General features: G+C 47.2%; 1 protein-coding gene across 1 annotated transcript; it reads left to right on the forward strand.

Annotated features, from left to right (window-relative positions):
- The first annotated feature begins 1689 nt into the window (after nt 1–1689).
- Nucleotides 1690–12883, forward strand: casc3 (casc3 exon junction complex subunit). The gene is made up of 13 exons (XM_072442837.1): nt 1690–1916; nt 3165–3189; nt 3621–3676; nt 4103–4330; nt 4669–4811; nt 4931–5119; nt 5366–5599; nt 6030–6547; nt 7294–7455; nt 9128–9226; nt 9559–9725; nt 11274–11509; nt 12616–12883. Exons 1-12 carry the CDS (start codon nt 1725–1727, stop codon nt 11451–11453), a joined length of 2193 nt encoding a protein of 730 aa, XP_072298938.1. The 5' UTR covers nt 1690–1724; the 3' UTR covers nt 11454–11509; nt 12616–12883.
- Nucleotides 12884–13058: the final 175 nt, after the last annotated feature.

Genomic DNA, 13058 nt, shown 5'->3' on the forward strand with positions numbered 1-13058 from the left:
GTGAAAAATGATTCAAAATATTGAAAATTACTGCTATAGACGGCAGAGGCGGAGCCAGACATTCTAAACATCCGGGGCTTAGCCCAAAAAGAAAGGGAGGGGGTTCATTCTGGCCAATATGATGTGGTTTTAGTGCAGTTAGAGACAGTAACCCTCCAAAGGCAAAGACAGACTTTTTGCCTTCTGAGAGAGCTCCTCCCTCCAAAAAACGTTGAACAGAAGAGCAGAGGTGACATTTAGTTATTGAAGAAATTGTACATCTTGATGTTCTTTAAAACAATCAGTGACAAAACAAATATGAAAAACATGCCCCTGACAGAGCTCAAACTCACAACGCTAAAGTCCACAGACTGATGCTCTGCTGTCTAGGCTAGACAGCCCTTACAGGTGAAGGACTGTTTTAGAATTCGACTGATCTTTATTGAAAGTAAAAGTCAGTCTTACTTTTAGCAGACACCTTTCTCAGTGAGCTGTTTGTCCTGTAGTTTCTCTGCTTTAGCTTTGTAGATGAATAAAACCTGAGCCATTGCTACACCGACAACCACAATGAATTCATGGTTTGAACGATTATGTGCTGTTGTTGTCTATTCTACGTTAGATAAACTTTGTTTTTCAGCACATGTTCTGAATGTCTCTTTTTTTCCAGTCGATCTGCTCTTATTTATGCCCTTCACTTTTTGCAAAACCTCAGTTAAATGATAGAAAAGGCCAAATTGGTCAGATTGCGTGACGTGCTGTAAACACCGCGCACTTTCTACGCTCCCGCCCACTTTCTACATGCAGCCAATCATACATCAGTTCAACAAAAATAACCAATGAAACGGGTAAAGAGAATTGAAGCCACTGCTGGATTCTAACCCTGGTCCCCTGCGTTCCAACGCTCTACCTGCTGCGCGATCCACTTATCACGCCCATGATAGACGGACCTTTTCGGCCCAAATGGGCGGTTCTTTCGAACCCCCCCGAACCCCCCTGGCTACGGGCCTGAACGTTTAAATAACATTCTAAAAGGCACCCAAAACAACAACAACAACAACATTTGTAACACCAAAGCAAGGGAAGGAGTACTTTTACGGACTACGACAGTCTGAGGACTACGAAAAGTCTGAGGAATAAAGTCTGGCGGTAATGCAACAATTGGATGCCAACCGCCATAAAACAACAACAACAACAACAACAACAACAACAATAAAGTCTGGCGGTAATGCAACAATTGGATGCCAACCGCCATAAAACAACAACAACAACAACAGTCTTATGTGAGCGTGGAACAGAGACGGTGGAATATTGTGGTCGCAGGTATAATGTAAAGAGGAGCAGAGAGGAAATGTTTAGACTAAATGATATATTGAAAAGCACATAAGAGAATTTCAGAACTACAGTGAGTCAGGGTATTTTAACACCCTGCAATTTTGCAAGTTTTCTCACTTTGAAATAATATAGGGGTCTGAAATGCTCAGAGGGGGAATTCTTTAAGTTGTTATTTTTTTAAAGATAACAGCACTGTTGAAGTTAATTTGAAGAATAATAGATAGATTGAAGATTGAATTGAAGATTATGTAGAAACGTAAAGTTCCTGGTGCACACTTCAGCACAGGAGGAGGCGGGAAAGGCACCTAGACGTTGGTTGCCACGCACCCGCATGAAAACTACCGGAAGAAGAGGAAGTCTGAGAACTCCACTTCCCACAATGTCTCGCGCTTCCGGCTCCACTCAGCCCTAAGATGGCGGACCGGCGGAGACGGAGGAGGCGCGCGTCTCAGGACAGCGAGGACGAGTCAGGCTCGGGCTCTGGCTCCGGCTCCGACAGCGGAAGGTCCGCTTCACCTTCCACCAAGAGTCGAGTCCGAGAACCTGAGGTGCCCGTGGCCCCGGTGGAGCGGAGCGCCCCGAAGAGAGACGACGAGTCCGAGTGTGTGAGTGCTGCTAACGGGGCTAACAGTCCTGCTCCGGGTGTATTAGTGCTGCTAACGGGGCTAACAGTCCCGCTCCGGGTGTATTAGTGCTGCTAACGGGGCTAGCAGCCCTGCTCCGGGTGTATTAGTGCTGCTAACGGGGCTAACAGTCCTGCTCCGGGTGTATTAGTGCTGCTAACGGGGCTAACAGTCCTGCTCCGGGTGTATTAGTGCTGCTAACGGGGCTAGCAGCCCTGCTCCGGGTGTATTAGTGCTGCTAACGGGGCCAACAGTCCTGCTCTGGGTGTATTAGTGCTGCTAACGGGGCTAACAGTCCTGCTCCGGGTGTATTAGTGCTGCTAACGGGGCTAACAGTCCTGCTCCGGGTGTATTAGTGCTGCTAACGGGGCTAACAGCCCTGCTCCGGGTGTATTAGTGCTGCTAACGGGGCCAACAGTCCTGCTCTGGGTGTATTAGTGCTGCTAACGGAGCTACCAGCCTTGCTCCGGGTGTATTAGTGCTGCTAACGGGGCCAACAGTCCGGCTCCGGGTGTGTGAGTGATGCTAACGGGGCCAACAGTCCGGCTCCGGGTGTGTGAGTGATGCTAACGGGGCCAACAGTCCGGCTCCGGGTGTTAGTTTTGCTAACAGGGTCAACAGTCCGGCTCTGTGCCTTAGACCACCGGGACTGGGTCATCTGTAGTACCTCTTAGTCAGATCTTTAGCCCGTCTGGTATCCGGATTGTCACAAGTCTTTCCTCTAATCGTATTGACTCTAATGATGGAACTTAAACCGGGTCATGGGGGAGACCCGGGTCTGACCGAAAGTCCAGTGGTTTGGACCTGGTTTGAGCCCAGTTAAGTAGTTTATTGTGGACTTGAGAATGTTCTAGCTCAGTATTAGTTCAGACCCCGGGAAGAAGAGGCCAAGGAAAAGGTGCCAATGACCATGGACCTGGCTCGAGCCGAGTCTCCAGACTCTCACCGGGAAATAGCGGTGGGTTTAGGGTAAGAGGGTCCTGTGTTTGTGTTGGTTTGAGGCATCAGGCATTACCCGGGCCCATCAAACACTGCATCGTTTTGATGTAAAGTACAATACAAATGTGTAATAACCCTCCATAAATAACCGGTGTGTAAACATGAGCGCAAGTGTCTGAGCTGAGTGAGATTTATAAAGAAAACATTCTATATATCCTGTCCAGAGTTTAGAGTTTTCAAGTTCTTGTAGCTATGGTTTTTTAACATGGTGTTTTTTGTTTTCTGTTTTAGGAAAGTGAAGATGGTGTTGGAGAAGGTAAGACTATGCTCCTCCTCCCCTCCGCTGCTCCTCTTCCTCCTCCTCCTCTGCTCCTCCTCTCTTTACACCATAACTACTGTATAAAACTAGGTCAGTGCAGTTCATTGATTTTACGTGTCGTTTTGAGCAACATCCATTCTTTTATGTTCCGTAGAGTCGTAAAGAAAGGCATTTGTATTTGTTTTAAAAAGGACACAATTAAAATCATTTTAATTGATTGTTCAGTAAGATGATAACAAAATCCTCTTGTTAAAATATTATTGGGCTCAATATTTATGGCGTGCACCTTTTCTAGTGGGGAATGTTTGCTTATTTCTTTGTCGTACAACATGGTTTAAGTTGTAGAAGGTTGAATAAGTGAATTATATACTAAATCAAGTTTTCTCCATCCTTCTATGCGTCCGTGATGAATCTTGTTTGTCTTGCAGCAGTTCTGTCCGACTACGACAGCGCAGACCCGGAGGAGAATGGCTCCCACTCCGAGGTACAATGCAGATGCAGAGGAGCACGTGCAGGAGCGTGTTTCACTGTGCAGTTTGTCCTGGTTTATGCTTCATCTCTCTGTGATTACCGTCCACATGAAACAAAAATTGGCACAAAGTTCAGCGTCTTCTCTGCGCGCGTACGTGAACTTGCCACAGCCTCAAAATGTTTAAGCCTCTTCTGAAGGTTGAATTTAAAATGTCTCAACGCAGGAAATTCACATTAGTTCATTTTTTATTAAGATTTAAAATCGTCAGCGTCTGATTGTAATCATTGAAACTGTTTTATGGTTTACTTCATTTTGGCGCCTGTCTGCTCTAAAATCTCTCCATTGGAACGTCTTTGAGTGAAATATCCAAACCAATCTCATAAATGTTAAACACCTCATTTGGGCTCAAATCTGACACTAAGTATCTACTGTTCTCAGGCTGGAGAGGAAGAGGAAGCATTCACAGAGGAAACGACCACCACCTCAGCCGCCGTCATACAGGAAGTGACCAAAGGCCCTCCCTCTGAAGAGACGCCCCCTAGGGATGAGAATGAGAACGAGGACGAGAACAGGGACGAGGACGAGAATGAGAACGAATCAAAGGAGGAAAACAAGGCCGACGACAAGAACGACGTGACGGGAGAACGACAGAGCGGAGACGGACAGGTGTGCAGCTGCTTTAGACCTTTTAGGTTCTCTTTGGTGCTCGAGGTTCTCTTTGGTGCTCGAGGTTCTCTTTGGTGCTCGAGGTTCTCTTTGGTGCTCGAGGTTCTCTTCTGTCCTCTAGGTTCTCTTCTGTCCTCTAGGTTCTCTTCTGTCCTCTAGGTTCTCTTTCAGAGGAAGAGTTTGGGTTCCCAACAGTCGGTCTCAACTGAAATGGAAACAGCCGTTAGAAAAATGAGCTAAACATGTCAATGATGTTCTTCCCCCGTTGACCCCAGAACTGTCCCTCGGGGCTAAAGCCACGGTGAGATTCAGGAAGTGAAGTTGTGTTCTCGTCACAGGAGTCGACCGATCATCCCGAGACCAAAGTTGGAGGAAAACAGAAGCTGGACGATGACGAAGATCGAAAAAACCCTGCTTACATCCCACGAAAAGGACTGTTTTTTGAGCATGACCTGAGAGGAGCCACACAGGAGGAGGAGAGGTGAGATGTGATTATGGCGAAGGGTTAAAAGTAACATTTTTATATCGACACATTAGAAACTCGGTGACAAAAATGCAACTATTTAATGTGAGGAATATTTATGCTCGTTTTTGTTCCAGACCCAAAGGACGAAACCGTAAGCTGTGGAAGGACGAGGGGCGATGGGAACACGACCGGTTCAGAGAGGAAGAGCAGGCGCCGAAAAGTCGAGAAGAACTCATCGCCATCTACGGATACGACATCCGCCACAACAACGCCGAGAGGAACGCCGAGAGGAACGGAGAGCGGAGGAGAGAGAGGAGGAGCAGGTGAGGGAGAGGAGGAAGGAGGTGATGGGAGAGAAGGAGCAGGTGGAGGGAGAGAGGAGGGGCAGGGGAGGGGGGAAAGAGGAGGAGGAGCAGGTGAGTTGGAGAGGGAAAGGGGGGAGGAGGAGCAGGGGAGGTAAAGGGAGGAGGAGGAGCAGGTGAGGGGAGGGGGATGAGAAAGAGGAGTAGTAGAGTGAGAGATGAGGAGCAGGAGTTCTGTTCTCACCATGTGCCTCTGGTTCTCCTCAGACCTTCGTTGTCTCCGAGTCGGGACCAGCGCTGGAGAGAGTCGGATCGTCCCGTTCGCTCGTGGCAAAGTGGAGCGCCGAGTCGAGCCCCACCCCAAGGCCCGCCTTCTCAGACCAACAACCAATCGGCTCCTTCCGCTCCCAGAGCTAGGGCCCCGCCCCCCAGGGCCCGCGCTCAGAACCATCCTCAGTACAGGAGCGAGACCCCGAGTGTGAGGGGCCCCCACCCCAAAGGGTGAGTGGTTCTGAACCAAAGTGTGACATGTTCCACAGTGGAGCTTTAACCCTGTCCTAGTGTGACTTTAACCCTGTCCTAGTGTGACATGTTCCACAGTGGAGCTTTAACCCTGTCCTAGTGTGACTTTAACCCTGTCCTAGTGTGACATGTTCCACAGTGGAGCTTTAACCCTGTCCTAGTGTGACTTTAACCCTGTCCTAGTGTGACTTTAACCCTGTCCTAGTGTGACATGTTCCACAGTGGAGCTTTAACCCTGTCCTAGTGTGACTTTAACCCTGTCCTAGTGTGACTTTAACCCTGTCCTAGTGTGACATGTTCCACAGTGGAGCTTTTAACCCTGTTGTTCTTTCTCGCTACTGTCATGTTGTTTCAGTAATTTTCATATTTGTTGTGTAAAAAGCTGATCAGACTCTTTGCTCTGTTGCAGGGACAGGCACAACCAGAAGGTGGCACTGGAGTTCACTGCTGGCGGAGGGGGCGTGGCCACAGCCAGAGGGGGGCGTGGCTTCAGAGTGTCTGATGACATCACGGTTGGTCACGATAGTGTGGCCGATCAGGTTTTGAGCGAAGGCATCGTTTGTCACCAAACGTCGGAGCAGAAGCCCCTCCCCCTCTCTGACCCAGCCCCCCAGGTGACGTCATCACCCGCCTCGGCCAACCGGGACGGCTCTCCCTCGACGGAACGTCCCGTGGAGAGGAAGTCTTACTCGCTGGTGCGCAGGACTCGCTCGCGTCCGGCCGACATAGGCAGTAAACAGGCGTCTGTGGAGGACACGCCCCCAGCGCCGTCGCCCAAGGCCTGGGCCACCGGCGACGCCCCCACTGGCAGCACCGGGGCCGGACCTGCGACCGGACTCTCCGACATGGACCAGGACCTGGCCCGGCTCAGTCTGGGGCAGAGCTGGAGCCAAAACCCCACGTCCTACATCCGCCCGGACATCAGAGGTGAGACTCACGGGCCAGTGGAGGAAAGTCCCACACTGGGGCATTACACGTCTCCTGCTTCCCTCGAAATGAACAGCTCATAAAGCATATGAAACATTTCAACAAGAGTTTAATCAACATATCATCGTCTTTTGATGAATAATTTAACAATTGTATGGATTTTGTTAAAGTACTGCAGTTACTGCGCTTGTACAGTTTGAAGTGTTCCTGCAGATTGTGCAGCTGCATTAACAGTTTTAGCCTTCAAACACAGGGGGGTGGTCAAACTCGGCCCGCTGGCCACATGTGGCCAAGTAATTAAGAAATTTAATTTAATTTTAATTTAAAAAATGTTTTTGCCCTCAGGCATCTGTCTGCACTTGTATCCTTAATAAATATGAATGAATATGAATATAACTGAATTAATTAAATTATAGATTCAATAGCCTATATTTGACAGAAAAGTGATATTAGATTTTTTGTTTTTTTTCTCAAGCCGATGATCACGGGCCGGCCCTCCACTACTTTCCTGTATTCGAATATGGCCCTCGGAGGAAAATAATTGCCCACCCCTGTTCAAACAGGTGTAACTGTCATGAAGCTTTATCACATTTCACAAACACATACACACTTGGAATGACTAAATGTCTTTGTGGATTGTGCAGGTAGAACTCAGTATTAAAGTATGATTCAGGAGGATGTAGATGTGATTAATGTATAAAACATGACGTTGTGGTGCTCTGCCTCATGTCTGTCTCTTTTTTTAGGGATCCCAAACCCTCTGCACGTGCCCAGTGGACAGTTTCCGGCGCTGGACGAGATGAGCTCAAACCGGGCCAAACGTTACTCCTCCCACCGACAGAGGAGTGTCCCAGAGCCTGCTCCCACCATGCACCTGGGGGTCATGGAGGGTCACTACTATGAACCCAGTAAGAACCAGGCCACGGAGAGAGGGAGGGCGGCTCAGGGGTCAAACCTGAAACACATCTGCAGACGAGGGCTTTGACAGATCAGAAAGCAAAATGTTTCCTGACACTAGCCCCAGGTTTAAATCAGCCTCAATTTCAGGCTGGGCAATGATTATTGTACTATCGAACTTTAAGCCGCTACTACTTTCCCCGCTTTGAACCCTGCTGTCATTATAACGGTGCGTCTAATTGATAGAATTTTACTGCCGTACAGCCACCAGGGGACGCTCTAGCATTTGACACACTGTAGAAGAAGACCATGGTTACTGTCCAATGGACACATCGTGTTTTCTATATTTTATGCTTCAAAATGCTGTTTTATTACAATCAGACTCATATTCACAGAGAAATTTGTCCGAGGAAGTGACTCTAGACGCAGCAGAATACAGACACTTGTGATATACAGCGGTCTGCAGTTTAGAACCTGCCGCATTGAGACTTTCTTGGCCAGACCTGACTCAAGGGTCAAAAGACAACATGTGCATCACTACCATGGACCATATTTCTGTGTAAATATCTCGTGTTACAACGAGCTCAGGAGCAGATGAACCAGATGTCAAGACAGGTAAATCAGCTCACACAGAGTCATCAAGGACAGAAGGGACAGCTGTGACGTATTCTCTTTGATAAGCTTCAAAATGCTGTGTTTTATCAACTAATATTCACTGAGAAATTGGTTGAATTAGTCCCACGGCGCAGCAAACTGCAGGTACACCGCAAGACCCTCGGTTCCAAAAACACATCACTTCCACCACCAGTTCACTCCTGACCTTAGTAGAGCAGACATCTTGTAACTATTGAGTGCACCTGAATAGAAGCTGCACCAATTAAATTAACAAAGTATTTTTTTTTTTACATGGCACCGCCATTCCACGTAATCCTTCGTCCGGTTGTATTAGTGAACATAGCTGAGAATAAGTTTTCAGGCCCAGGGAATCTGTGCAGTGTTGACCTGTTTGTTACATGAACATAGGATATTTTACTCAAATCAATCTACTTCAGAGGAGAGACTTTTGCTTGATCGCAGCTTTTCTAAATATCGACCTCTGTGTAGCTCATCCAAAGAGTTTGTGGAATCTGAAAGCACTGGGGCCTCCATCATGTACGTTTGAGATCACTTTCCACACTATCAGTGCAAAGGAACGCAACAAGTGACGGCCAAGGGGCGGCAACGTATGCGATCACATGGTTTTGTGACGTCGGTGAATGAGCTCTATAGACTTAAGTCAAATTGTAATACAACTCTGAGTTGATATACCTGTGTCTGCCTTACCCCACATCTGGCTTTCTTGCGCTTCCACCAAAGTCCTCTTCAGTGTGAAAATGCTGTCAAATACTTGCTGCTAGAGAGCCCCTAGAGGCATTTACCCTGTATAAAACCTATTACCCGCTGTAAAGGCCGCAGGGTTCTAAGCATGTGGAAAAGTAGCAGCTTATAGTCCAAATGTTAGGGTAGATTGAAATGAAACGGCTTCTGCCAGGTCACTTGTGACCTCGGTTAGAATAGTAATTGTCCAAATAGGGTGCGTTTTATTTCGTTTTTGTTCATGTCTCTCAGCCTTAGTGGAGACGTGAGACTTAAATGGAACTAAACCAGGAAAAAGCAGGTTTAACTGTGTCGTGTTTGTGACAGTGTCGTTCCAGGGACCAATGTACACTCATGGTGAAAGCCCCGCCCCCCTGCCACCCCAGGGCATGCTGGTCCAGCCGGAGATGCACCTGCCTCATCCAGGTGAGTCCCTGTCGCCGCTGCTCTGTGGTCTGGGATCACATGACGTCACATTCTATTCCTCCTAAAGTCTAATCTGTCTTCAGAATCCTCAGAACTCTGGGTCAAAGGTCAGATTGTTGACCTGGTTTATGATTCATGTTTGATTTCTGTTAAAACTATCCACATGAAACAAAACTTTTCTGTCGGCACAAACACATTTGTGGAGTTACATTTTGGAGACTTCTTTAAAAGCAGTAAATCTTCCACAAGCCCCGCCTCCATCTGAGATTATGACATCATCCTTAAACACGACCTGTTGGATCATCCGTCTGAGTGACTCTTGTTCTCTCCAGGTTTACATCCGCACCAATCGGGAGCCCCCATCACAAACCCCGCCCTCTACGGAGCCCCGCCCGTCTCCCTGTCGCCGGGCCAACCGCAGCCGCTCCTCCCGCCGCCGTTTTACCCGCCTCCAGGGGTCATGACCTTCCCCTACCCCGCCATTTACCCCACGCCCCAGGTAAGCCCCGCCCACTCAAGTAAGCCCCGCCCTCCAGGACTTGAGCTGCACCAAAATGTTAAATGTCCCAAATTTGTGACATTTTGGCCATTTCTACACATAAAACGCTTTATTTCTCAATTAACCCTTCGGGGTCCAGAGCTTTTTTGGCCGTTTTTGGGTACCTTCAATTTTGCCCTGATACACTACATTAAGAAATGTTTACCAGACCAATGTTGGGTATCTTTTTTTTCAGCACAACCTCACCTATATGATCTGTTAGTTAGTTTTTCACTTTGACATACTATTTCAACATAACCGGACCTAAACGGACCTAAACACACACAGAAAACACAAAGTCCGTCTAGAAAAAATATGTTTTTTTCATTGTAAAACCCTCAAACATGCTCAACCAAGCGTTTAAAAAGGTTCAAACTGAACCACAAGGTGCAAATATTAACATATAAAAGTATTCTTGTGATATATACAAGCAATAAACTACTATTTACAATAAAAGTAGGTAAATCCTAAGGCGTTTTCTATTTGTGCTACTTCTCAAAACAGTTTCTGTCCAAAATGACAGTGAGCCACATCACAGGCCTTGTACTTCCATGTGAGTGATGTTCAGAAGGAACTCTAAACCAGGACTAAACCAGGTCTAACCCAGGTCTAAACCAGGACTAAACCAGGACTAAACCAGGTCTAAACCAGGTCTAAACCAGGTCTAACCCAGGTCTAACCCAGGTCTAACCCAGGTCTAACCCAGGTCTAACCCAGGTCTAACCCAGGTCTAACCCAGGTCTAACCCAGGACTAACCCAGGACTAACCCAGGACTAAACCAGGTCTAAACCAGGTCTAAACCAGGTCTAAACCAGGTCTAAACTTGATCAACATAAAGTGTGCCCCTCATTTTGCTTCACAACAACTATATTACTGACAATGAAATACTTGAAATACTAAAACTCTCCAAAACTACTCAAAAACAGCATAATTCCTCTCGTTCGTTCTTCCTCTTTGACTAATTGTCATGTGACTAATGTTTACGTTCCTCGTGTGCGTCCTGAACATCCGGGTTAGCACAAGGCTAACGTTTTTTTCCGTTTTGTTTTATCACAAAAGACGACAAAGTTATTATAAGAAATGTAACGTGCGCAGAAAAGAGCGCATATTCGTTCATAACTTTGGTTTTATCGGGTGGATTCGAAAAAAACAAACTCAGATGTTGCTACGGGTCTCCACTTTCGTATGACGGCAGTCGTCTACGTTGCTTGGTTTTCATGCTACAGGGTCCTAAAGCCGACCATGTTTTCACACGCGCCGGCGCGGGCGTCGACCCCGAAGGGTTAAAATGATGAAAATCTTGTTATATATATTTTTTTGTGAGTGAAATTGATATCTTCATTTCAGATGTTTCTTGTCCACCTTTTAAATAAACCGTAAAATGCATAATAAAGTTGGTCATCACTGCTCTGACCGTGAAGTTTTGTGAAACGACTCGAGTAAACACAGTTTTAACACTACTCGACCCCCCTGTCTCTTCCCCTCTGCCCCCGGCCCCTCCCCCTCAGGCCCAGGCCCAGGTCACTTACGGTGGCGTCACTTACTACGACACGATGCAGCAGCAGGCGCAGCCCAAGCCGTCACCGCCCCGCAGAACCTCGCAGCCGGTCACAGTCAAAGCCCCGCCCCCGGAGCTGTACGTCAACGCCGGCCTCCCGCCCCCGGAGCTGCCCTACGCCTCTGAGTGACCCCGCCCCCTCCCCACACGCACCCGAGCCCTTCCCTCCCCCAGCGGGACACACAGGTGAGTCTTAAAGCCGCACTGTGAAACTTCTGTTACCGTGGGGATCTTAACGCTTAGTCTGGGATGTTGTAATCTTGACTGTATTTGGTGTGTTTATACCTTTCGTAAACATAAATGAGTTTTACCCCAAATAAATTGTCTTTTTGCTGTAACCCGACCCAACATTTTTCCAGTGGGTCGTCGGTAGGTAAATTCTTATTTGTTTTTAAATTTGAAGGCAAAAAAAAGATACAATTTTGCCATTTTTTTATTCTGAGTGACCGCCAGGGGTCAGGCTTCAACAGTCAATGACGGAAAACTTCTCAATCAACCCGATCGCGAGACTAAATCTTCAGATTTTAAGATATTTCAATCGACCTTTTGTACGCCGTTATCCTTTATTTTGGTAGCGAAAGCGAGCGCCGCCATGTTTGTTGTGACGACGCTGCGATGAATGCATTGCGTAAGTCAAATTTAAATCAAGCCACACCATGATAGAGAGTGACATGAACCATGGACATATCAGTGGCGCCGACGGAGGCAACCCAACAGGTTAAAGATAACATGGGTTCCCTCCTGCAAGGTCTGTTTTGTTACAAACTCGCATGGAGGACCGAAGACGCGCATGCGTTGCGCAATGTGTTATTTGTCCGTTGGGATGAAAGATGGGTTTCACCAGCGCTTTAAAAATACACTGCGCTTTTGGGAAGACTGGTCTGTGAGTAGGCGAAATAATTGAAAAATAATATTTTGGCGTTATCTTAACAAAATGCTGATACATGTTTTTCAGTCGGCTAGTTTTATACCGGGTCGGTCAGGTTACGGCATTTTAATTCAATGAGTCGTCCGGCCTGTAGGGGGCACTTTACATTACAGGTGGTTATATCTCTAAAACACCTGCTCGTCTCCATGGCGATGAGCATAAAGTCAGTGTGGAACATTCCAGAGTCACGGCGGCGATACGTGCTGATACGTTAGTGATATTTACTGCGTTTATCCAACACCGACCGCAGACACTCGGCCTTTTGTATCCGTTACACTGTCAGCGCTCGGGTTACTGCAGACAGACCGCATTTGTGTTGGTAACCGCGGTAACACGAGCCCCTGCTCTGTGTGTGTTTTTGCAGAAGCGGGGCTGACGTTCGGCGCAGACGACCGGAGCGAGCGCAGACGACCTTTGACCCTTTGGACTTTTCTCGAACGATCTGAGCAGCGGGAGAACGCTTCTTTTTTTTCTAACGTTTGCTTTTTTTAAAGTTGTCTGTTTGTGGAGCGTCTGTAGCTAGAGCCGCGTCGGTGTCTTTTCAGTTTCAAACCGTTCAAATGAATGTGATGCAAATGTATTCCCACATACTGTAAAGAGACTTGTGTTAATAAAGTTTATTTGTCTCCGTCTGATGTCGTCCCATTGGTCCATGTTTTGGTTTAAAGAGACATTTGCTGCTGTTACTACGTCAGGAAACGCATGCACCAGTAAAAAACACTTTCGTTTGACTATTTTCTATCGGGTTCACTTCTGTCTCTATCGCCACCTAAAGGATATTGGAAGAAACTTGAAGCATCTACATGA

This window comes from Eucyclogobius newberryi, unplaced genomic scaffold (assembly GCF_026437365.1).
Source record: "Eucyclogobius newberryi isolate DKJ021-1_F unplaced genomic scaffold, fEucNew1.0.hap1 SCAF_13, whole genome shotgun sequence".
Taxonomy (NCBI): Eukaryota; Metazoa; Chordata; class Actinopteri; order Gobiiformes; family Gobiidae; genus Eucyclogobius; species Eucyclogobius newberryi.